The sequence below is a fragment of the Daldinia childiae genome (assembly GCF_008694065.1).
Source record: "Daldinia childiae strain JS-1345 chromosome Unknown Scaffold2, whole genome shotgun sequence".
In the NCBI taxonomy this organism is placed as follows: domain Eukaryota; kingdom Fungi; phylum Ascomycota; class Sordariomycetes; order Xylariales; family Hypoxylaceae; genus Daldinia; species Daldinia childiae.
The window spans coordinates 3,049,551-3,073,605 of NW_022984643.1; the positions used below are offsets into that span (position 1 = coordinate 3,049,551).

Here is a 24,055-nt window from a genome sequence, read left to right on the forward strand (position 1 = left end):
CTACATCACTTACACACCACTTACACCACTTAACTACACGATCTACCCAACTATATACATAACAACGCTGCGCAAGTTCACAACGTGTTGTTTTTTTAGAAACACGTAACTATACAGGAAGAAACAGTCGAGTTCCAAGACCGTCATTAGCCATTATTCAACTTCTTACCTCGTCACCGTTCCATCGAGACTCTTTTGTGGTGTGCACTTAAGGACATCGTTGCAGCCAATCAAAAGCCTACAACGAATCTTGAATATTCCCAAAAGGGACACAAAGCGCTGGTACCAGAAATCGTGGGACGTGGGAAAGAAGAACAAGAAAGTGTGGTCGTATTTCGCCATTGCCCTAAAATTAGCCATTATTCCCCAGATTCCACGGCATTCAAGTTCAGCATTGGTCCAGCGCAACAAAGAGGTGACCGCCACCCGGATGCATTAGTTCAGGTTCAGGTTTTACCTAGATCCATCGGCATCGGCATCGAGCAGCAAGCAGCAAGCAGCATACAGCAAGCGAATCGCAATCGCACCTACTTCATTATTTCTACCTTGGCCGCTTGGGTACTCTAGCGCTATTAAGACGCAAGGAAGTCACACGACGTAAGAGGATCCACAGGTCTAAGCGACCTAAAACTATTGATCAAAATGCCACATCGAGTAGTAGACTTTTTTAGGTCTTCTAACGACAGCATTCACAATATTAAGGCGTCCGTACAACGGAGGAGCAATCCCAACTCTCGATCCGCCTCCAGAGAACGACCCACTGTAACTACGGTACTCGAAAGTGCCGCCGATCATACTCAATCTTTGATTTCCGCCGCACCTCCCGTAAAGATGGCCGAACCTCCTAAGGAAAAACATAAGGACTCTCATAGTCACCATCGCCTCAGTTTTCCAAGCTTGCATCTTGGTGGATCTAAATCTTTCAGGGAGTCATCACCCAATCCCAATGCGTCATTAGACTGGAAAATTGAGTCGCCACCAGTTGTCATGCACGGCGAGCCGGAGAACAGCACAGGAGCCTTGATTTCCGGTCAATTATTACTTGACGTCAAGGAGGATGGCTTTGAAGTCGAGAATTTCAGTGCCAGGTTAAATATTCATGTCACACAGAAAAGACCATTTGCAGGGCATTGCCAGCAATGTTCGAATCGAACGACAGAGCTCAAGTCTTGGACATTCTTGAGCGAGCCAACGATTCTTTCTAAGCGTAAGTCCAACCTTACCTTTTCCGGGTACTTTTCTTAATACATGACTTACACTATATGCAGGCGTTCACGAATTTCCTTTCTCTGTTTTATTAGATGGACATCTACCTGCGACAACGGACAACGCGATTGTTGCTATTCGATACGAGTTCTTCGCGGAGGCTACGCCCCGAACTGGGCCTACTATCAAGCTCACGAAGAATATCGACGTAAAGCGATCACTCCAAGTACCAGAACTGCCCCACCACAGCATTCGCATATTCCCCCCAACCAACATTGCAGCTAGCGTACACTTCACGCAAGTTGTACATCCCATTAGCACTAATACATTTACCATGCGCCTTGACGGTATCGTCAAGCATAACCCTGATGTTAAGACTGTGGAGTATTGGAAGCTAAAACGGCTCTCATGGAAGCTCGAAGAAAATATGGAGACCGTAGCGCCGGCATGTGAGAAGCATGCGCCAAAAGATCCAGAAACCGGCTTGCCGACAAAGAAGGGCTCAAAGCGCAGCGACGCACGTATAATAGCGCATGCAGATATGCATAGCGGCTGGAAGTCGGACTACTCTCCATCTGGGTGTATTGAGATGGAAGTCCAGTATCAGATTGCACCTGGTACAAAGACTGTGTGTGATATGAAGAGCGAAGATGGCACCCAAATTACACACCAATTAGTTGTGGAGATGGTTGTTGTCCAAGAATACGCACCTACTGCCCACCCTAAACACATCACGCCTACTGGAGTGGCACGTATATTACGAATGCACTTCGGTGTCGTGATAACAGAGAGGGCAGGGTTGGGTGTCAGCTGGGACAACGAGGCACCTCCAATCTACCAAGATGTTCCGCCTTCACCCCCTTCCTACTCGTGCGACATACCCTACTCTAGCATCGAGAGTGTCGAGGATTTAACACTAAGTCGACGAAGTCAGGAGGTTGGGAGCAGGGCCCAGAGTCCAGCATATGAGGAGCGAGCACCGTCAAGCGCGGGAGCCGATGAGGCCGCACGTTAGGATCCGTCCGACCGCCGGCATGGCATGTTTAGACGATGTTCGTTGTTGAATAAGTTGCGGAAAAAGTAGTACGGGTTTCATTTGTCTTGCAAGAAATATTATACCCCATAAGCGATGCTTCAACGGATTGTCAGCTTTTTTTTTTGCATTGGACGAGGATAGATAGAAAGGTGGAATTCTACCACCCACAGCCCACAGCGCATGGTACTGGCATGGAGTTTGAGAGCCGCAGTCTAAGACGGCAGTTAGACATACCCAACATGATGCCGCAAAAGGCAGCATGATAATCAATATAATGAAAGATAATTTTCGAAATTTACCTTAATTTAAGTAATCGTAACGATTAATTCATTGGTTAATCTTGATGCTCAGATTGGTTATAATAAATGGTTCCGAATTCGTAGGTACCTATTCATATTCCACCAAATGGTTAAGACTATAGGTAATAAGCATACCATGTATTAGTGGCCAGGATGGACGAGACTTAATAGGCTTGTTGCGGAGGGAGCCTATAATTGACAAGAGGCAGTTTCAAATTTGGTATAAAATTTTAAACTGAAGTTGTATGTAATATAAGTATAATAAGTTTTAAAAATTAGAGAATTAATATTTACATAGTTCGTAAAACCGAGACTGCTCGGGTGTCCAACTCATATCAATTCAAGATCAGTCTGTTAGATTTTCAAGAACGTTGATTATTGGATAAGGTGACGGCGACAGATAATGATGAGTAGTACAACGACTCGCGAGAAAAGACTTCCAAGCTGGTTCGTCATTGAAATTAAAATTGCAAGTGATGCGTTTGGATCTGGCGTAATGCCATAGGTCGACTTTGTCTGCCCTCTTTAGACCTGAGAACTTACACCATAACCCGAATATTTCCAAGTTTGGGAGAAAGTTCCACCGGTCGACTGCGAAGTCAACCAATAATCTCTTCACGATCTCGGGGTTGAACCTATACTTATCGTTGTCTGCAAATAGATTCACTTCTTCTAAAGAAGGTGGCAGGATCCTAACCAATCGTGGAATAGCTTCGAATGCCTCGGGAGGGATTTTTCGTAAGATATCCTCGCGGATTAACCCCCCTCTCTCCTCAATTTCAAACGCGGGGGTGTGGAAAACCCGGACATCAAGGTCAAGCCTTTTGAGACTTGTGAACTCCTTCATAGAAGTTACCCCGTTGATTACATGACCATCGAGATACTCCAACGTTACGATAAGTTCTTCCAGGTGATGGCCCACATTCTTTCCAATGGCGGCAATAAAGGCGGCTGCATCCCAACGATCCAGCGAAGGTCTGCTATTATTCTTAGACACGTAGCTAAACCTGAACGGCTCTAGACAAGGCGTGCGGGAAAGTAAGAGAGATATACTGTCGCTATCCACATAAGTATGCTCCAATACAAGTTTGCGCAAGCCCAAACTCATATCCAGGGAGTGACGGTGATATCCTAATATGAGCGGCCCGCCACCATAATCCTCACAGTTAGTAAGGGATAACGATTTAGGGTCTGGTGTAGTAAAAAAGGACAATAAGGCGCGTAGATCCATCTTCTCATTGTTGTTTTCAAGGTCTCGAATCCACACCTGGGCCAACTGTCCCAGGGACGCCCCCTCGGGATTCTCCTCGATCTTCCGACTGATCGTCTCCATCACACTCCGCGCTTGTGAATAGTATTCGTGATTCCACGGAGATGTAACTGGCGATTCCATAGCGTGTCGGTAGCTTAGTGGCGGGGACAACATCAAGGATTTGAGGTTAGGGAAAAGCGTGAGGACAAATGTACCCATAAATACCAAATATTTGTCGCGACCTTCGGCATCGAGAACCTCAACTCTAGAAAGGATAGAACTTGCCCATTCTTCCACGTCTACTCCGGCACGGCGCAAATATGGCGATTCCGTGATAAATGCTCTTAAGCGCTTCATTGCCAGCGCATCCCCGGTAAGACGTTTGCGCGGGTAGACCACGTCCGGCCCCCTCCGCCGCTGGCAAAAATCGACATGCCAAACATATCTTGCCACAACGGGGTTATTTGCGACGCTATAAATCCAAGTGACCATAGGTACGTAGTCCAAAATGCCTTCGAAATTGAGATATCGATTTTCTCGAATATAAGAAGCATGAGTATCGATTAAAGATTTCCCGCATTCGTAAACATAGTGACAGGTCAACATAAGCCTCTCGAACCCCTCGGGCATCGACTCCTGGATGACCTGGTGGAGAATCTCCGGGGGGAAATCCACGAGAAGCATTATGAATATAGGAGCTCGCGCGGGGAGGGTTGCTATATTATATAATAGTTATACTAATTATAATATAACAGATACCTAAGCAAACTTATTGCCAGAGCTCTCGGTTTGAGACCCCTCAAGGCGAGGGGTGTCGAGAGTGAATCTCACCGTAGCCTTATGATGCAAGAATATTCATGTTTAGTTGCTGCGCCACAATTGGACATTAGGCGAATTCAGGCATCAAAAAAATACCTAATTTAATGTAACGTCCCATTATACGGAGGATATCTTTATATATTTGCGTTTATGTCCGTTAAGGTATTAGCTTTATCTACTAGTTATCTTCTATTTGTCAACCTTTCAAGATAAAGAATACCTATAGAGTAACTATTTTGTTTGCCAGTTTAAAACTACTCTGTACCTAATTAACTAAATATGTAGGAAGGGATTTATATGTCTTATTGAGAGGTATTTAGTTAGTTTAGGTACACATTACTTCCAACGTGTTGCAGAGTCTAAAAGCAAAGAACCTTTAAACCATCTTAACATTTCACCCCCGCGATATTATAAGTGAAGTCAAAATTTCTAATAATTTATGTAATCGAGCATCGTGTTCAATTGATCCAATATTAGCCGGAAAGGAGATTTGTGCTTCAATTACTCTTTTCGTACAGTCCGAATAAGTCCGATTGCGCCATTGATCCGACCAAAGTCGGCAGCGTCTAAGGCGGGGGAATTGCATTGACACGGTATCAAAATTTCAATACTCAAACGGCTCAAACACCATAACATACATACAAACAAAAACACTTTACTTAGACTAAGTCATTAAGACCGCTCCAATCATGAGAAACGTCCTGATTGAAAACCCCTCAGGTACCCCCGCGGCAGAGATGGTTACGAATAGTGGTTTAGCGGGACACAAGATCCTGCTAATCGTGCCCTGGGACCCTCCTGAGGGATACGTCGATGGCTTGCGCAAGACCTATCCCGGCCTCAAGGTATTTCATATTCGTTGGGATACATGGAGCAAACCAGACCTCCCACCCAATATTACGCCTGAGGATTGGAAAACAGTTACTATCCTTCTCATTGGCCCTCAATTCCCTACTAGAGAACAGGCTCCTACGCTACAGCTGGTACAGCTTCAGAGCGCGGGGGCGAATTATATATTGAACAATCCTCTATTCACCGACACTGATGTTGCTTTTTGCACGGCGAATGGCGTTCATCCGTAAGTTTTATTGGTCGACGTTATATATGATTTTAACTATGTCCGAATCCATTAAAACTGACTTCAAACCTCTCATAACACTAGACCACAAATCGCAGAATGGGTCATAAGCACGTACCTCGCTTTTCAGCATAACAGTGAGTACTCTAAACGTGATTCTACTTAAAAAATACTAACTCTGCCACTCATAGTCCCACGTTTCCTCGAGCATCAGAAGGCGCACAGGTGGGAACATAGTTATGATGACTCAGACACCCAAGATGCTGTCAACCAACGAGTGTAAGCCTTGTTATTCTAAGAATCAACTCTCAGATATCAATGCTGATAGTGCTACGTAGCGGTATATTGGGATACGGAAGTATCGGAAGACAGGTAGCACGGATAGCTAAGGCTATTGGCATGGAAGTGTATGCATACACGAACAGACCCAGGCCCACGCCCGAGTCTCGTCGCGACCACTCATACATCGTGCCCGGCCTGGGCGACCCAGAGGGTTCTCTACCATCAAAATGGTTTTCAGGCACGAAACCAGAAGAAATCAACGAGTTCCTCTCCGCAGACTTGGATCTCCTAGTGCTAGCCGTGCCTCTAACCCCTCAAACACAGGGATTAATCTCAGCACCACAGCTCAAGATCCTCCAGAAGAAGCACACCTTCGTCAGCAACATCGGCCGAGGCCCCGTCGTCAACACGGACGACCTAGTCATCGCGCTCAACGAAGAATGGATCCGCGGCGCCGCCCTCGACGTCACGGACCCGGAACCCCTGCCGAAGGGCCACCCGCTCTGGGACGCGAAAAACGTCATCATCACGCCCCACGTCAGCGGCAACTCGACGAGCTACAACCGTCGCCTGCTGGATATCCTAGAGATTAATCTGCGCAACTTGAGCGAGGGCAAGGAGTTTATGAACCGGGTGAGCAAAAAGAGGGGCTATTAGACTCGGTGCTTGACTGGGATTTGGGGTGGAGGATATACTTCCGGTCTGTCCGTTGGTGAAGGAAAAAAGGAAATTAGGGGAAATTGAAAAGTCAAAGTCATCGGTTGTATCAATTGCATATTTTGCATATTTATCTTTATCCTGTATCATTCCTTTTATATATGCCAGGATCTACACCCTCCCTATTCACTGCTTATAAACAACACTGCTTATAAACAACACTTCTTCAAATAAGATATATTCGAGTCTCCCGGTCATAACGATCGATTGTCAACACTCAATCACATTACTATTATTCATGAGGTCCAATTTTGATTGTATAAACTTTTGTTTCATTCATTCGCCAGTAAGAAGAACCATCCCATGTTACGTCACGAACGTCCCGTAAATAGTATACATCGCAATTTACACTTCGAAAACCAGGCCTACTACCCTCAAGCAGGTCCAAGAAGCTCATCAGCGATCGCCCTTCCCGCTGCCCTGCCCGAGAAGATGCAGCCGCCGAGGAACGTGCCCTCGAGCGAGTTGTACCCGTGAACTCCACCACCGCCGAACCCGGCTGCCTCACCCGCGGCATATAGACCGGGGAACTTCTCGCCATTTGCCTTCATAACATTGCTTTCTAGATTCGTCTCAAGCCCGCCGAGTGTCTTGCGCGTTAGGAGGTTCATGTGAACTGCGATCAGAGGACCATGCTTCGGGTCTAAGATCTGGTGGGGTGCCGCTACACGGCGGGTATCAGGCCAGTAGTTGCGGCCGTTGCGGATAGCCATCACCTGGGCATCCTTGCAGTAACTATTCACGAATTGGTCGTCGCGCGTCTCGACGACTTCCCTAATAGCCGCGGGGTCGAGTATAGGCCCGCCGGCAGATTTAGCTATCTCGTTCATGCCAGCGACCAGGTCCTCGAGGTTATCGCGCACGACAAAGTCTTTCCCAAACTTCTGGAAGTTTTGTACGGGCACCGTGCCCTTGGAGCTAAAGACTCGGTTCTTGAGAAGTTGCCAGAAGCTCTTCTCTGTCAGGTCGGGGTTCTGTTCTGAGCCTGATAGCGCAAATTCGCGCGCGATTATGGATTGGTCGAGAATGAACCAGGTGTAATCGTAACCGGTGCTGCATATGTACTTGAGCGTTGCTAATGTGTCACATCCGGGGTATAGGAATGGCGGAAGTCTTTTTCCGGTTGCATCCAGCCAGAGTGACGATGGTGCTGGCAGAACACGGATTCCGTGATCTGGCCAGATCGGATTCCAATTCTGCAGGCCCTCGGTGTAATGCTGCATCGGTGAGTTAGTGATTATATAAGAAAGAAACATAAGTGTTTTGAGAGTCATGGAAGAGATAAACTCCAAATACTACTCACCCACATCCTGTCGCGGTTGATGAAATTGGCGCCCGCCGACTCCGCAATTCCCACCATCCGGCCATCAACGTGCGCAGGAACACCAATGACGAAATTCTCCGGTACCTTCGGACCAAGACGATCCAGGGGCCACGCTTTCTTTACCGCCTCCACGTTGCCTCCAATACCTCCGGAAGAAACAATTACTGCTGCGCCATGGAGCTCAAAATCTCCCACCTCTTCCCTTGACGTCTTGACTCCTCGAGGCGACGGGTCTTGCTCAAGAATACGTCCTCGGACCCCGGACGCTCTGCCGTTTTCATCGACAAGTAGTTCATCTACCCTATGCCTGAACTTAAACTCCACAATACCTTTTTTCGCTGCTTCTTGGACGGGTTCGGCAAACACGCGCACAACTTCGGGTCCGGCGCCCCAGGTAATGTGGAACCGCGGGACCGAGTTTCCATGACCATCTGCCGAACCGTCACCGCGCTCGGCCCAACTCACCGCAGAGAGGAAGCCAGCACCACGGTCCTTAAGGTACTTCTCCATCCCATCCGTAGCAAAGTCGACAAAAGCTTCGGCCCAGCGGCGCGGCCAGATATCCTCATCCTCAAGGCGATCAAAGCGTGCTGATCCAAGCCAATCGCGCATGGCGAGCTTCCGGCTATCTTTAATACCAAGCCGTCTTTGTTCCGTCGAATCGACGCAGAAGATTCCGCCCAATGACCAAAATGCCTGGCCACCGAGGTTCTGCTCTCCTTCTTGGTCCACAATTAACGTCCGCACGCCGCGCTGTGATAACTCAAAAGCAGCTACCAACCCCGCCAAACCGCCGCCCACGATGATAACCGGGGCTGTCTGCTTGCCGGCATCATCTATGCTCGCCATTGTGCTTTATTGCCTTTCCAATTTTTTAGTTAATTACGTTTAAAGAAGTAAGAACCAAGATGGGGATGGATTCATTTTTGGGGAAACCAGAATTAAATAGAACGAACTTTTGTAAATTACGTCTGGCGTTCTTGCGTACGTGTATGTTATAAAATACGAATAAGGGAATGTGAACCCTGTTAGTTAAGCCGTAAATCGCACGGCGGGGTTCGTCCTGCTACTGCGGTACCTAACCATCGCGTGGTTCCCCTCCCCTCCCACCTGCTGCCGAGGCTTCACTACAATTGCCTTTTCCATCGCATGACTATCATTATTTCCCGTGGTATTCCCTTTTACGACGTACACATCATGCGCTATAGTTGCCTGATGGTAGTATGAAAATCCGCTTTAGGGAAAGAGTTCCGTGAACGTGGTGAATATTAGTTAGTTACTTTCTATTCAATTCATTTTCAATTCATTATTTAAATGTTTTAAGTAGTGGGTGATACATGTTAATAGCTATAAGAGTCGCATGGGCATATTTCATATATAATAATATTATACATTGACTATACTGGAAGATATTGTATACTGTAGCTACCTTTTATTAGTCTATTAACTGTATGAGTGAAGAAAGAGGTCATATTTATATGGTATGCATCCAATGCTAAGACACGATTTATTGTACCTGAAAGCAGTCCCTTGCCCACTTTCAGGTAGATCTGACTAGATGTATATTACTCCTGAGAAGGCCAATTTTCGTATACCTTCAATCCAAGAATAACAACCAATATTATAGGACCTAACTAGGGCGTACTGTGGAAGCTCCATACAACCCGGCCCGGATCACCGGGTCCGTTCCGAGTAACAGCGGATCCGGTGAATTTTAACCTTCTCAGACCGGACTCGTCGGATATTTCATAACTCTCAGATTAATTACCTAAGCACGTAAGCCTTACTCTTACGATACCATAACCACTATATGATAATGACTGAATTGGCTCCGGCCGATGCTATCACCACTGTGCCAGTAGCCAATGCACAGAACCAAACCAACTGCCATCGTCGCAGGTCATGTTGGGCAGATTTCGACATAATAGCCTTGCGCGAAATAAGGCTTGATAATATTGCGTGATATGTGGTCCTGCTCAATTGGTTTATTTCGTGAATACGATTACCCAATAATAATTCTTGATCTCCTACTCGCATCAAGCCAGCACACCTCGCTCTCAGCCGCAATACGCCAAGCTAGCACACTGCCCCCAGCTCCCTCGAGGCCTCAGCCTCACATAGATAATACCAGTTTCTTCCACAATACCTTTCTCACATTTTCCCTTTAGAAAATGAGCCTTTATCTAGACCGCAAAATCGGCGATGGCATGAGCAACAGGAATGCAGCGCGGCGGAGAGTTAGATCCACTCGACGATAATGGGCTCTGCCTATTATCCCTCGATGGTGGTGGGGTCCGAGGGCTGTCGTCCCTGTATATCCTCAAGGGTATTATGGCGCGACTGAACCACGAGCGTGGGTTAGACAATCTCCCACCCGTGAAGCCATGCGATGTGTTCGATCTCATCGGTGGTACGAGCACAGGCGGGTGAGTGTACTTCTATTCTTTTGATAGTATAACTACCTAACTAATAGGATAGACTTATCGCTATTATGCTGGGTCGGCTCGAAATGGATGTCGATGAATGCATCATAGTATATAGCGAGCTTATGAAATCCGTTTTCAAAAAGAAATGGAACTCGTTCCCGATTAGCTTGACGGGGAAAAGCAGGTCACGATTCAAGTCCGAGAAACTCGAGAGCGCAATCAAGAAGGCGATTATTAAGCATGGTTCTAAAGAGACTGACCTCTTCAATGACGGGGTCGATCGTAAATGTAGAGTGTAAGTCTCTCCTAAATATTATCAAGGAAGCTCTAATGATATTAGTTTCGTTTGCACTATTGCGCACGAGACCAAGGACATCGTTCGCCTAAGAAGCTACAATTTGCCTGATAAACTGCAGATTCCTGCCACTATTTCCGAAGCTGCACTCGCGACATCTGCCGCAACGACTTTCTTCGATCCTGTTGATATTGGGGAACGTAAGTTCGCTGATGGCGCGTTAGGCGCAAATAATCCGGTAGAAGAGGTGGAAGGGGAAGCTTCAAATATCTGGTGTCCTGACACAGCAGATTTGAAACCTCTTGTCAAATGCTTCGTTTCGGTTGGGACTGGGAATCCTGGGAAGAAGCCGATCAAGCTTAAGATGTTCAAGTTCCTTTCTGAGACGATAGTCGAAATTGCGACAGAGACTGATAATACGGAAAAGAGATTCATAGCTAAGTGGCGTCAGCACTTTGACGAAAAGCGATACTTCCGCTTCAGTGTCGACCAAGGACTACAACATATCAAATTGACAGAATACCAAGAGCAAGGCGCTATAGAGGCGGCAACAGATGGTTATCTCGATCATCAAACACAGGGATTCCGGGTACGAGACTGTATTCGAAATTTGAAATTGAAGAAAAGTGTGTGAATCGAAAGTTACCTATGCATGAAGTTTTCGTTCTCTAGTTGACATTCTATAGATGTTTCGACAACGGACATATCACGTATACTTGCCGTAGGAGCGATACCTTCTCATTCTATAGACAGTATGTCAATGTTATTGTCCTGGGTCTAATAGTGCTAAATGCTGCATAGTGTTAGAGAAGGCTCGGGCGGACAGGTTAGATCTAAAGTACAGATGCGATATATGGCTCAGGCCGTCCAATATGAGGGAGATTTACAACAACCATATTCGAGAAAGGTTGAGCGGAACATGTGACTGGATATGGTCACATCCTATATTCTCGAAATGGAGCAGTACATCAACGAATCCGACAGACGCAGACCATCGTCTGCTCCATATCTACGGCACCCACGGTTGTGGGAAAACTGTCCTGGCATCCTCAATCGTAGAGTCATTGAGACGTAAGGGAAACCAGGTATTATTTTTCTCTTTCTCTGGCTCGGATACTAGTCGCCAAACCTTGGATAACTTAGCCCGGTCATTGTTGTGGCAACTATTACAAGAACCAGTCTCGGACGAGAGCTTCGAAATCATGCGAGACCTCATGTCGCATGGCCAACCCTTAACCTCCGAGCTATGGACTACCTTTAAGGATATCACAACGTCTATGTCAGGGCCCATGTACTGGGTGATTGATGGAGTTGATGAATGCAAGGAATCTGGTGAAGAGCTCTTTAATCAGGTCATTGACCTGCTCACTGCCAATAAAGATGCTCACGCCGTCCTCTTAGGGAGAACGCACATTCTTCAACCAATCAACCAATCAAACCACGTAATCGAGATTACTCCCAGCTTAATCAAGGCTGACATCGACGCATTCATCAATACTGAGATGGCCAAGTCCATAATCCTTCAATCATCTGAAGTTCGCGACCTCGCATTCAAGACCCTTCGCGACGGCTCCCAAGGCATGTTCCTTTGGGTGAAATTGATGGTTCGAGACCTTTGCAAGTCTTTCTCTAGGACGGAAGTTATTGAAAGATTGCACAATCTGCCGCATGGTCTTCAAAAGACTTACCGGCACTTGTTTTTACAACTCGTGGAAGAACTAGATAATATCGATCTCAGATTTACTAAACGCCTTCTAGCATTCGTTATAGCAGCCCGTCGGCCGTTAAACGTTAAGGAACTACAGTATGCCCATGCATTGGTATCTAGGTCAGATTCGAAGACATCGCACGAATGCTCACTCGAAGATTGCATGCCAAAGGACATAGCTAAAAAGGTTCTTCGTATCTGCGGAATTTTCTTACAGATAACTGATGGAGTGGTTTCACTGGTTCATATATCCGTCAAAGAATTTTTGACTAGACCAGAGAGCGAATGGTCAAGGGACGGTGATCATAAAATTATCGACCTACGGATTAATCCAGAAGAATCGCACTATTTGCTCGTCTCGACCTGCATCGACTACCTAGAAATTGGAAACTACGGCTTCCCTCTCCGGGATCAGGATGAATCGTCAATGCCCTACGATGTCCATCCATTCCTGGAGTACGCGTCTAAAAATTTAGTTTACCACGTTAATAGGGCCGGAAATTTTTCTTTTGACGTTGTCAACAAGTTTCACCAATATCTCATGTCTGAGGCAAGCTTCTCTTGGGTTGAATACTTCGCAGTTCATTTAGTGGAAGATGGGTCTTCCGGCGTTGAGGCAGAAGAGTTCACGACATGGCTCCTAAATGGGGCCGAGGGAAAGTTCTTAGTACGTGTTTATACTCACTTACGTCGGCAGATTGAGAATCTAGAGGAGAGTTTTGGTGAAAACGACCGGCGGGCAGACCTTTACAGGATGGTCTTTGACATGATTTCAGATATTGTCAACGATGAATCCAATAGCAGTATGTTCGGTCATCACACTTTCACTCCTAGCCTCGCAATACATAAAGATTCAAATGACATTCACCGAACAGTGCCCGTGATGACGGAAATGTTCAACCAGAACAGCGTGCTAACGGCTTCGAAACAACTCGATTTATTAATAAGATTGCAATACCATATTCGGCGAGCAAAAGCTTTGACGGGTCCTCTCGAACTTCTATTCCGTCTCATTTTACAAAATGCCAGCAACGTTCCTATTTACGCATTAATGATAATTGGTGGTTTCTACAAAAGAGTGAATCAACCTGAGAAAGCCTTGCAAGTTTATCACAATGCAATAATGAAATTTGGAAATCATGAAGTGCCAATGAAGTACGCGATATGGAGCCAAATTGGTTTCATTAATTACGATCTTGGTCAATATCAGGAGGCAGAGAAGACGTATCAGCGGGTAGTAGAAGGACGGAGAAAGATACTTGGTCAATCCCACCCGGACACGTTAATCAGCATACAACGACTGGGAAACACTTTTTTCATTCAAAATAAATATGTAAATGCTGAAGAAACATTCCAACAGGCAGTACAAGGACGACAAAAAACACTCGGCCTAGAACATGTACATACTTTAGCCAGCATGGACATGCTAGGAAACGCCTATTTAGACCAAGGGAAAGTTGCAGAAGCACAACAAACATTTCAGCGGGTAGTAGAAGTACAAAAAAGGAAACTCGGCCTAGAACATCCGGACACTCTAGTATCCCTACATAATTTGGGGGTAGTTTTCTACGCAACTGGGAGGTTTTCACAAGCAGAGGAAATATTTAGACATATATTTAAAGGAATAGAAAAGGGATTTGGTTTAGAACACATGATTACTCTTAACACTATATACGGGTTGGGAAAGGCCTTCGAGAAGCAAGAAAAGTATGTGCAAGCAAAGGAAATGTACCAACGGGCAACCGAAGGACGGGAAAAACTACTTGGATCAAGCCATGAAGACACATTGCAAAGTAAGGATAATTTAGAAATTATACTTGAATACTTGGAAGAGAATGAATGGGAAGGGGAGCAGATGCGAGCGTTATTTGGCTAAGATGATCTAATTGAAAAATCGCTCTCTGGGTTATATTTATAACTTGTATGTTTCATATTCAGTCGTGATAGTAATATACATCAATATAATCAAGCACGGGAGGCCCCGTCACTAATTTCCATTATAAACAGGAATATATAGAGAGAGAGAAGTACTCAAGAGCATGGTCTTTAACAAGGAGAACCAGATTCCAAGATACTGTGGACCTCCTGAGCGTAAGTGCAGCCATTGTTCACATTGGAGTCTGAGAACCCAGCACTCCACATCATCACACCGCCAAATCTGGAGTTGCTCTTGTAGTCGTTGACGATATCTGCGAGCTGTTCAGGCGTTGCGTAGTATGTCTCTCCAGTCGGTGCGCCGTTAGCAGCTAGCGGAGCGGCAGGCACGCCAATAAAGATCTTAGCATCGGCCGAAGGGGTGTCGGCCGTCCACTCTACCCATTGGTCGTAGTTGAATGGTGCATTGCCGTTGACGGGAAGAGCACATGGGTAAGTGTAGTTGTTATTATTGTAGAACTGTGGCCATAGGTAGTCGAACGTGGAGTTACCGATGATCACACCCATGTTCGGCTCGGGGATGGGGCATTGAGGTGCACCGGTGATGTAGTATGTGTGTGAAGAGTCAGACTCGAAGTTGGAGCGAAGTTTGGATATCATGTGCTGGTAGTATTCGCTTCCCCTGTTGACTTCTAGATCGAAGTCGAAACCGTCAATTACAACGTCGCCAAAAGGTCGTTGTACACTTGAGTTTCCAGAGTTGCCGTAAGCCTGCCAAAGGTAATCTCCAATAGACTCGGCTTGGTCTTGTGAAGACAGAGAATAGGAGGCAGTAGCACCGCCCAATGATAGGATGACCTTTATCCCGGCCCCTTGACATGTTTTGATAGCTGCGGACAAGGCATCACAGTTTTGTCCTTCACCCGAGTTACTAATGAAGCACGACTGGCCGACCGTGCCAGAAGGGATGTCGCTCCCGCTGCCCCACGAGTACAAGAAAGCCAGAACGATTATGTCAATGCCGGAATCAGCGGTACAATAAGTTGAGAGGTCGTTGTTCTCAATCGTACCACCGCCATTCTGGCCCCAATAGACAACGCTCTGAGATCCTGAGGCCTGTCGGGATTTAAGAGCATGAGGAAGAGCCGTGGCTGCACCGAGCATAAGGCTAAGATAGTTATATACAGTGGCGGAACGCATATTGATAAGTTAAAGATAAAAGGTATGTACAGAAAATAAGTATATACAAGAAATGGATAACCTGTTTAAGGTAGTGGATAGTGTGTTCCGAAGGAGTGTTTGGAATGAAGGATAAAGGAGAGACTTGGTGGTATCATCATTATGGTATACTGAAGTCCTCTCGAGAGTCGAGTAGATATATATGCCATTGTGTTAGTAAGTTGACATTAAGCCGACGTCTTCGCTATGTCAGGAGACGTTACATGTATCACGCGAAAAGACAGTCACAGTACCTATAGCCTTGAATGGCAGTAGACCAAATCCCCTTGCAGTTTACTAGTAACATGCTGCTTTCACTGTCGCTCATTAACATACTTGGAAAGTGCTCGGGAATGCTGCCTTTATAATTAAAGCTTAGAAACAATATGATTGGTTAAGAAGCAATTCCAAAGGGGATTCGGTAAGTGTCACGTACTATAAAAAACTACATAGGGTAGTAGTGTCTTCTGTCAACGATGGGATAGGGGATACATGAAGCTTGCCTATGACCAAAATTTCAGACAGGGTATAAGTTGCAGTAGCAGTTAATTCCGGACTTAGTAAAGAGCCGCGTAAAGGCATAGTGCACATGTAAAAGAGGAAGTCGGCGTGATAACGGGCAAGGAGCCTTGCCTCTCCTACATCTGACCTCAGGGGTCCGGAGATGTGGAGTCGTGCATCGGCCGATGATCCCGGTCTTGGCAAGTTTGCCCGATCAAGGAGGACGTAACACAACGGGGGTCTCATAATCTCTATCACTACGTTACAGCAAAACGGGTTTAAACGAACGAACAAATAGTTGTTGGTGTTGGAATAGTCAAGCGAAACAGAAGATAAATGGTTTTTGCATAAGGGGGGAGATTAGAATGTTAAATCAAGCTCACGACAAATGACCTGCAACGTTAACAGTTGACCCGCTTTATCAGGAAGACTAGGGTAGCAATGGGTATAGAAGTAGCTATATCTATGTTGATCATGCAATGAGCTACCTTTTTGGGTAATTCGCGGTAGCGTGATAAGAGGGAGGCATGATTGTCCGAGCTATACCGACGGGTTATTTTAACTCGTAGATATCTCATCACCAATCAGGAAGGCTTTAAAAACGATTCCCTTCGTTGACGTACAGTTTCAATGCAGGTACTGCAAGGCACGTGGAGGAGTGCTCTTAAGGGTTGCATCTGACATATTAAAAGGCTACGTATTTAAATCCTAGGAAATTCAACCTCGGCGTTTCTATACTACGTAGATATCTACGTAGATATCATTGGTAAGTAAACTTGTCATACTACATAATATAGAATTAGGAGCCCCTGGAGAGTAAGAGCTGGCATACCCCACCTCCACCTCCCCTTTCATCCTATTGAAGAAGACTATAGGACATCACAGGAGTCCTTAGAGAGATACCATAACTGCCTAGGTACAGATATGTATAGCAAATACCCGAAAGCCTAGTAGAAGTGAACCTCTGATTTTAAACTATTTTAATAAAATGATCCATAGGGCATTATATAGTAAAACATTAAGAGAGAAGTGTACCACTTAGATGTATAAGTCTGAAAGGCTTCATTTAATTTACCTAACCAATAACTAAAAACAGAATCGAAGATACTTACTCAGCCTAAGTCTTTGCCTTCAAGGTTGCATATGATGTGCGGAAATATTTTATGCCAGTGACATATATGCTGAAAATATATTGAGAAACATATATTTCATTAATCAAACCGCATCATCAACGAGTACTCGTCGTAACAATGCAACAACACAACCGCAATGCTCAATATATTCTCACGAATCCATACACAAAACCTCCCAGTAAAAACCAACGCCAGAACACACACACACAACCCACCCCTTCCCTAAGCGTTCCAGTCCCTAATCCTTAGTACTCTCCAGCACCGCCTTCACCATCGCATTCCCAACCTCAATAGCGCCGGGGAACCTCGGCTCGAAGAACTTCTGCGTAACAACGAACCGCTCCTTCCACGTCTCGAAGTGTCCAAGACTAACACACTCCGCCCAGCCGCGCGCCGCAAACGTGAACTCGAGGTCGTCGCTGCGGAACGTGTTATCCTCGACCGCGATCCGCAGCGCCTCGTCTAGCCGCCCCGCGTCCCGGAACAGGTGCTCCGTGACTCCGAGCCAGAGCCGGAACAGCGGCGTGCTGCAGATCATGTGGTCGTACGGCACGATGCCTAGGGCGCTCCAGCAGTCCACCATTGCTAGTAGGCTGAGGTGGTTATTAGGAAGTGGTTGTTGGCGCTCTGCTCGCGCGCCCCCGAGGATGAATTGGTCCAGGACTTCGTCTTTTAGCAGTGGCTTATCAGCCCACTTTGGCTCGTGCTCTTTGCCGAATACCTTCTCCTTAGCGGCTAGGACGCGCGCGCGCAGCTCGTCGAGATGTCCGCCGAGCATGAGTTTGTACAGTTCCGTCACGCTCTTCGCGTACTGGTCGATCTGCTTACGGGCTTCTGGGTTTAGGATCGCGAGACCGGCGTATACGTGCCACTTCTGGCTGTAGATGCGTAGCGTTAGGTTGATCTTGACGTTCTCGATGCCGCCGACGTAGCGCGCGCCCTCCCAAGGGAACTGACGCGTTGAGTGCCACGCCTTGCCCATGCTCAAGAACGCTGCGTGCGTTACAGCTTGTGTGTCTGCTGTGATGCGATCATGCTCGTGTGCTGATAGATACACGTGCGTTGAATGTAAGCATTGGAGGACGGTCTCGACCTTCTTAAAGGAATCATCGGAAGCCCGGTGCCTGATAATAACCTGATTTATGGTGAGCGGTGTTAAGTAGATAGATGTAGTAGGGGTAGTACTAATGGCTGGCCTGTCGTGTCGACCTTAGGGCCATGAAGAGAATGGCAAGAAACTATGTCCACGTCCGCCGGGAGGTGGTCTTCGAATGCCTTGATCTCAGGGTCTTTACACGATGTTTGCCCACCTACGATGGCACCAAGCTTTGTTGCTGTGTAAACTTCGTAAGTTATGTTTCAAAAGTTCAGATACATCAAGACACCGTACATGGGCCATATTCGGCAACGACATGGTTAATCGCCGCAGCCTCTACGCTGTAAATAATATAGTCACACGCGCGAGATACAAGATGGCCATTTCGGAGAATTTGTATATTGCTCTGGAAACCTCTCAGCATGGATTCCCCCTGAGAATGGATGACTATATATATGTACCCGACTTGTAAACTCTTCACGTAAATTCTCATATTGATCCTCCTTGTCGCAAGCCATTACTCTATCAACACCGATAATTAGTACTGCTGAGATTACATTTCGAACTGGCACTTAGTAAAACCTATGCGTCCCATATTAGCTTCTGACATAATAAAACGTGTCATGTAAAATAGGAGATTGTAAAAGCGCTTCAGACAAAAAATTATAAGGTAGCTGAGAATTTTCATCATGGAAAGCCAACGACCGCCAGGAATCAGAATGACCGCCTGGAAGCCGAGGGCAATGCTCGAGCCAAATGCACTCAAGTCATCATTTGCGAGGAAACTTGTATGGAAATAAGAATGTGACTTACCAAAATAAATTCACGGAGGCTGAAGCGCAACAGCAAATTGCAGTCATACTAGCGAGTTCTTACCTCCAACCAGCATCGCTAAGCCTCCGCGCGTACATCTTCCCCATGTCGCCCATGCCAATGATGCCAACGATGAACTTCTCCATGCCGGGTGGCACGCCAGAGCTGTTGTCGGTCGCCATGATATCGTCCCAATCTCTCCTACCAGAATTGATGACCTGAATGAAGGATTCAAGAGCAGAGTGATTACATGCTGGACACTTAGCACAAGCAACTCGAACTCTCAATCTGGTAGGTCAGAGCGGGCAATGAAACGTTAGGTTTGGAAACTGGCGATGGAAAATATGAAGGAGGGTAGAAAAAAAGTTTTTACTGACGCTTTAATAGAAGCAGAAAATTTAGGTGGAGCTTGAGCTTGGACCTGATTATATGGATCCCGGATTATTCTCGGAACTGTATATATGGTCCGAGGTGAGTGTGGCTTGTGCGGTACTTAGGTACTTGGAAAGTATGTCAATCATGGACCTGGGCACCTGGCGATTTGCTCTCTTCAGCCACGCCGCATTCATCGAATTAGATAAAATAGGAAGAGTCAGAGCTGCTCCAAGCTACGGAGAATGACCTGATATTTGCCCTAATATTTCAAGAAGCGCGCATATAGGAGAAGTTTTATGCCGCACATTAGCTATCATGGAAGGTCTCTTCGCGCTCGGCTCCAACGGATCCGGTCAGCTCGGTATAGGTCACCAAGAGGACGTATCAGTCCCGAAGCAAGTCGAGTTCGCGTGTGAAGCTCCTGAGGACCCCGTTGTAACGATTGCAGCAGGGGGAAACCACACAATTATAGTTACGGAACTAGGGAAGGCTTTCTGGGCCGGCAACCCTTCGAGTGGTGCCTGCGGGATCGTGGAAAATGCCAAGGATGTGAAAGCATCCAAGTTTCATGAGCTGGTCCTCTCGACTCCTGAAAGTCACGGCCCCGTCGTTCATGTTGCCTGTACATGGGACTCATCTATATTCGTGCTTAGGGATGATAGTGGCAAAGCTACACGCGTGTATGTATGCGGGGTCCCTGACGTAGGGACTGCTAATATAAGTTTGGGATCTGCTTTAAGTCCAATTCTACTCAAGAACTTCCCTCCCTCCGGGACAGAGATTCAAAGCCTAGCTGCCGGCTTCAGGCATGTGGTTGCTGTATTAGATAACGGAGATGTCTACGGTTGGGGTAATGGGCGCAAGGGCCAGTTAGGGGAGCTGTATAACGAAGCCGATTCAAAGGGTGTAATATACCATCCGCGGAAACTTAACGGAATTTCTTTTAAGGTGGCTAAGGCCGTCTGTTGTCAATACACAACTTGTCTTATTAGCGAGCCTGGGGATGGTCGATTACTTGTCCTGGGAGCAGATAAATGGGAATTGAAAAGCACCGCCCCTGCTGAGATACCCAATTGGAGTACGATTACTGCAAGCTGGGGAGGCATTTATGTTTTACAACGAGATGGCACAATGGTCGCATGGGGTCGAAATGATCACGGACAACTGCCACCTCCGGGACTCCCAAAATTGGAGAGCATCGTTGCTGGAAGTGAGCATATTCTAGCTGTGACTGAGGGCGGTGATGTATTATCATGGGGGTGGGGAGAACATGGAAATTGTGGACCGCAAACCGAGAAATTCGGAGATGTTAAGGGTCGATGGAATGTGCTTGCGTCATTGAAGCACTTATCGGAGGGATCTCAAATTACGACGATCGGAGCTGGGTGTGCTACAAGTTGGATCAATATCAAAATAGATGGAATGTTTCTTTAGGCTACTAACATCCGTGGTCAAGCTTCTGGTACACCTCCGTACCTATTATAGCCAGAGCTCAAACATTAGATATCTAGCCACGACGAATATGAATAGGGATGCTCTCATATAGCTCCTTAATCGTCAAAGAGGCCGAACCTCCGAACTTGCGAAAGGCGTTGAGTTGGTTCAAAGTGCGAGGGGGTATCTTCAGTAGTATCATTGAACCTCGACTCCTGAGTATTCCGATTTGTCATCATGGACCTCGCGTTCGTCGCTGGTGCATGCTAAGGTCATATTAGCCATGTTAACGAAACCACCTTGGGTAAAAGGAATACTTACGAAGTCACCCCTAACATCCCATTCTAATCGGGCATTCTCTTCCTCGTCCTCATCTCCACCAACATTCACAGGATCCCATTGATGCTCGTCGTCCTGGGGGACGAAGAGTGACTCGGACTCAAATGTCGCTGGAGGTGGCCGCTGGGATGGACGAACAATCGATGGTCTGAGAGAAGGTACGGGTTCAGGCCGTGGTGCTTGTGGCTGAGGAGGCATCCTTGAAGCTGGCGTCGGCGCATGCGATGTAGCCCTACTACTAGTAGCAGCTTCAAGTTGCGGCGGTTTTGGTCCTTTGGCGCCACCGCGAGTTTTCTTGGTCTTCTGGCCGGGTGCTCCCCTTTCTCCGACCGTCATCAGAAGGAATTCACATTTGATCCCATCGCCTTCATACTTTAGCTGCAGCGGTTTGGTCGGCACTGAGTAGTATGCCGAGATCTGACTGCCGAGGAAATTTGCGTGCTGGATAATTGCCCTGAAATCTTTTACGCTGATTACGATATGCAGCTTATCCTCCTGAACCTCAAAGTCTTCAAATTCATCCCGTTCAACGGCAATGGATGTGTGAAGAGGCTTCTTCAAAACTTCTTCCCCATTCTTGATCTTTTCGGTGAAGCAAGTAAAGTTGACAGTCTCATCGTCCTCGGAATGGAAATCAAGGTATTCTATGCCGGGACCAAAATAATCCATAATGTGACGCAGGGTCCGAGATGGTATAGACCAACGATTTGATACTTGGTCCCTATCAAACTTGCCGTGGATTGGCACAGTAGGTTCAAAAGGTAGTCGATATTTAGTAGTTATGCCTACGCTTTTGTTAGCTAATTACTTGGATATGGGCAACATATTACTACTTACCATTACGGAACACGATCTTAGCAATAAATCTACTTTTCTTGCCAGGTTCGTCTACAATTGCCACATCGCAATGTTCAATGGTGGTATCTTTTTCCCTATCATGCAAAGGGTCGCCACTTCTAGCTCTAAAAATAGATAGCAATGCCTAGGAAGATTCATGTGAGGAAAAAGAAGCAACAACTCTCAAGTAGGTAACATACTCGATTATGAAGCTTGCAAAAGAATCTTTCTCGGTTTTGAGGTACACCTTCAAAATGGTATTTTGAGAAGAATCGATGAGCTACGAAGGAGAAAGACAGATACGCCGTCCTGGAGGGATTTAGGGTGGTAAAGACAAACTATGCGCCTGATTTTAGTAAAGTACTAACTGGACTAGGATAACAATGAAGCTTACTTTGTCCTTCCTTGCCTCAAGAGAAACTTCTTCACTGAATTTACCGAGACAAGTTAATGCGTCTCTTAGTCTACTGACCCCTTCTTCACTTAAAGTGAAATTTAATACAGCCATAGTCATCCGAAGGCCTGAAAGTCTGAAGGAGAGCCACTATACTGTTGTGTATAGATTGGATACCTTGGAAAGGTGACTGTTGATGTAGACGACGGTTTTTAAGAGTTATGATGTCATTTTTGGGTCTTGGGCTTTTTGAATAGACCTTAATAAAAAAGAGGAAATGAGTGGTTGTTAATGTTCTTGACGAAGCACTAGAAATTCTAAGTTAGTAGCTTCTACTTTCTAGGCTCTCCCTGGTCTTGATTTCGCTCCCAAATTAAGGAAGTTGGACTCGATCGCGTTAAGTTTATTAAGACGCGTCGCGGGGTACCTGCCTGTATTAAGTACATACCTAAGTTAAGCTGTTTCCGTTTTCACAGTGTCGTTAATAATTACCCCAAGCTTATATCTCATATCTCTACAAACTTCTTCCGCTAATTTATAGTGTAGCGATAAGTACTAGACAGTAAAAATAGCCATAGTAATACATTGTGGATAACAGTCTTAAGAACAAGATAACAGTGATAGCTTGTACATAAAATACAAGCTGCAGCTCCATGACATAAATCACTACCTCCTACAAAACCACATTTTATCCATCTCTATTTTTTAGGCCTTATCATATATCAAGCGTTGACGTCGGCCATCGTGATATTCACTTTGGTTTCCAATACAAGTGGCAATCATACCAATTCAAATTATTCAAGCATGGAATCCTCGGCTCTCCCTCAAGAGATTTTCCTATTGTTATGCGAAGAGCTGGCTGCTCGTCGCGACTTTGGAACCTTATTTAACTGCTCGCTTGTTAGCCGACGAATTGCTAGCATCGCATTAGAACAGATATATAGGTGAGTCTTGCGCTTCTAAATAATTTTAATTAGGAACTAACAGTTTCTTTGTGTAAAGTATTCAGGAATATTCCCCCGCAAGCACTGATGCCACCTACAGGCTAGATTGGTTGCAATTATGGCGGTCTATTATCCTTTCAAGTATTAAGAAAACCGCATTCCCTTATTGCGCCTACGTCCGCTCTCTGTCGCTCGGTAACCTCGAAGAACTACTCCAAGATATCAGCCGAGACAAAGATTTCCGGGATATATTCTTTGGAGGCGCGATGAGGCAGTTTCTTGTACTAGGAATAGGCCATAGCATAAAAATCCTAGATACGATAGTCAAGTGCGCGGATTCCATTACCCAGTATATCAAGGGACTAGCAGACGACACGGGAACCGCTGTATCTTTGGCGCATCTGGAGGGCACACATATTCCACATGATAAACTACCAGTCTGGATAGCACGACTTGGAACCCTGACGTCCTTGCGTATCCGAGACGGATCAGTACTCGGCGTTGAAGCAGCTAGTGCTATTCGCAAATGCTGTCCACAGTTTGTTGATTTAACATGTTATCATTGGTATGTTTAAATGTTATCAGCCCGTTTCATTTCTGGTGTCCGTAATGCTAACCTGTCTAGGTATAGTATGTTATCAACTCCCGTCCTTA

At 46.0% G+C, this 24,055-nt stretch overlaps 9 protein-coding genes across 10 annotated transcripts; 4 read left to right on the forward strand and 5 right to left on the reverse strand.

Moving 5' to 3' along the window:
• Nucleotides 1-642: 642 nt before the first annotated feature.
• GL218_01744 (uncharacterized protein) lies at nucleotides 643-2,221 on the forward strand (the record flags this gene model as incomplete). Its single annotated transcript, XM_033578224.1, has 2 exons — nucleotides 643-1,207; nucleotides 1,269-2,221. The coding sequence occupies 2 exons, from the start codon at nucleotides 643-645 to the stop codon at nucleotides 2,219-2,221; spliced, it is 1,518 nt and encodes a 505-aa protein (XP_033438410.1).
• A 666-nt stretch (nucleotides 2,222-2,887) lies between these two features.
• Nucleotides 2,888-4,477, reverse strand: GL218_01745 (uncharacterized protein; the record flags this gene model as incomplete). The annotated part of the gene is made up of 1 exon (XM_033578225.1): nucleotides 2,888-4,477. One exon carries the CDS (start codon nucleotides 4,475-4,477, stop codon nucleotides 2,888-2,890), a length of 1,590 nt encoding a protein of 529 aa, XP_033438411.1.
• An 824-nt stretch (nucleotides 4,478-5,301) lies between these two features.
• Nucleotides 5,302-6,629, forward strand: GL218_01746 (D-2-hydroxyacid dehydrogenase; the record flags this gene model as incomplete). The annotated part of the gene is made up of 4 exons (XM_033578226.1): nucleotides 5,302-5,690; nucleotides 5,775-5,827; nucleotides 5,882-5,969; nucleotides 6,029-6,629. The coding sequence occupies 4 exons, from the start codon at nucleotides 5,302-5,304 to the stop codon at nucleotides 6,627-6,629; spliced, it is 1,131 nt and encodes a 376-aa protein (XP_033438412.1).
• A 434-nt stretch (nucleotides 6,630-7,063) lies between these two features.
• On the reverse strand, nucleotides 7,064-8,862 carry GL218_01747 (uncharacterized protein; the record flags this gene model as incomplete). Its single annotated transcript, XM_033578227.1, has 2 exons — nucleotides 7,064-7,906; nucleotides 7,993-8,862. The coding sequence occupies 2 exons, from the start codon at nucleotides 8,860-8,862 to the stop codon at nucleotides 7,064-7,066; spliced, it is 1,713 nt and encodes a 570-aa protein (XP_033438413.1).
• A 1,371-nt stretch (nucleotides 8,863-10,233) lies between these two features.
• Nucleotides 10,234-14,318, forward strand: GL218_01748 (Kinesin light chain; the record flags this gene model as incomplete). Its single annotated transcript, XM_033578228.1, has 6 exons — nucleotides 10,234-10,439; nucleotides 10,492-10,734; nucleotides 10,780-11,360; nucleotides 11,421-11,486; nucleotides 11,536-13,245; nucleotides 13,318-14,318. 6 exons carry the CDS (start codon nucleotides 10,234-10,236, stop codon nucleotides 14,316-14,318), a joined length of 3,807 nt encoding a protein of 1,268 aa, XP_033438404.1.
• A 170-nt stretch (nucleotides 14,319-14,488) lies between these two features.
• On the reverse strand, nucleotides 14,489-15,517 carry GL218_01749 (Endochitinase 2; the record flags this gene model as incomplete). The annotated part of the gene is made up of 1 exon (XM_033578229.1): nucleotides 14,489-15,517. One exon carries the CDS (start codon nucleotides 15,515-15,517, stop codon nucleotides 14,489-14,491), a length of 1,029 nt encoding a protein of 342 aa, XP_033438405.1.
• A 1,890-nt stretch (nucleotides 15,518-17,407) lies between these two features.
• GL218_01750 (putative prephenate dehydrogenase [NADP(+)]) lies at nucleotides 17,408-19,260 on the reverse strand (the record flags this gene model as incomplete). Of its 2 annotated transcripts, XM_033578231.1 has the most annotated exons (5): nucleotides 17,408-18,304; nucleotides 18,355-18,503; nucleotides 18,560-18,671; nucleotides 18,727-18,787; nucleotides 19,142-19,260. In XM_033578231.1, 5 exons carry the CDS (start codon nucleotides 19,258-19,260, stop codon nucleotides 17,408-17,410), a joined length of 1,338 nt encoding a protein of 445 aa, XP_033439364.1. The 2 variants fall into 2 exon arrangements, with proteins under 2 accessions (XP_033439364.1, XP_033439365.1); XM_033578230.1 differs by lacking the exon at nucleotides 18,727-18,787 and having other exon boundaries at nucleotides 18,560-18,606.
• A 508-nt stretch (nucleotides 19,261-19,768) lies between these two features.
• GL218_01751 (RCC1 repeat-containing protein C10F6.04) lies at nucleotides 19,769-20,887 on the forward strand (the record flags this gene model as incomplete). Its single annotated transcript, XM_033578232.1, has 1 exon — nucleotides 19,769-20,887. One exon carries the CDS (start codon nucleotides 19,769-19,771, stop codon nucleotides 20,885-20,887), a length of 1,119 nt encoding a protein of 372 aa, XP_033439363.1.
• Nucleotides 20,888-21,003: 116 nt separating this feature from the next.
• On the reverse strand, nucleotides 21,004-22,571 carry GL218_01752 (DNA repair protein rad9; the record flags this gene model as incomplete). The annotated part of the gene is made up of 5 exons (XM_033578233.1): nucleotides 21,004-21,153; nucleotides 21,209-22,011; nucleotides 22,064-22,208; nucleotides 22,264-22,401; nucleotides 22,458-22,571. The coding sequence occupies 5 exons, from the start codon at nucleotides 22,569-22,571 to the stop codon at nucleotides 21,004-21,006; spliced, it is 1,350 nt and encodes a 449-aa protein (XP_033438059.1).
• Between the last annotated feature and the right edge of the window lie 1,484 nt (nucleotides 22,572-24,055).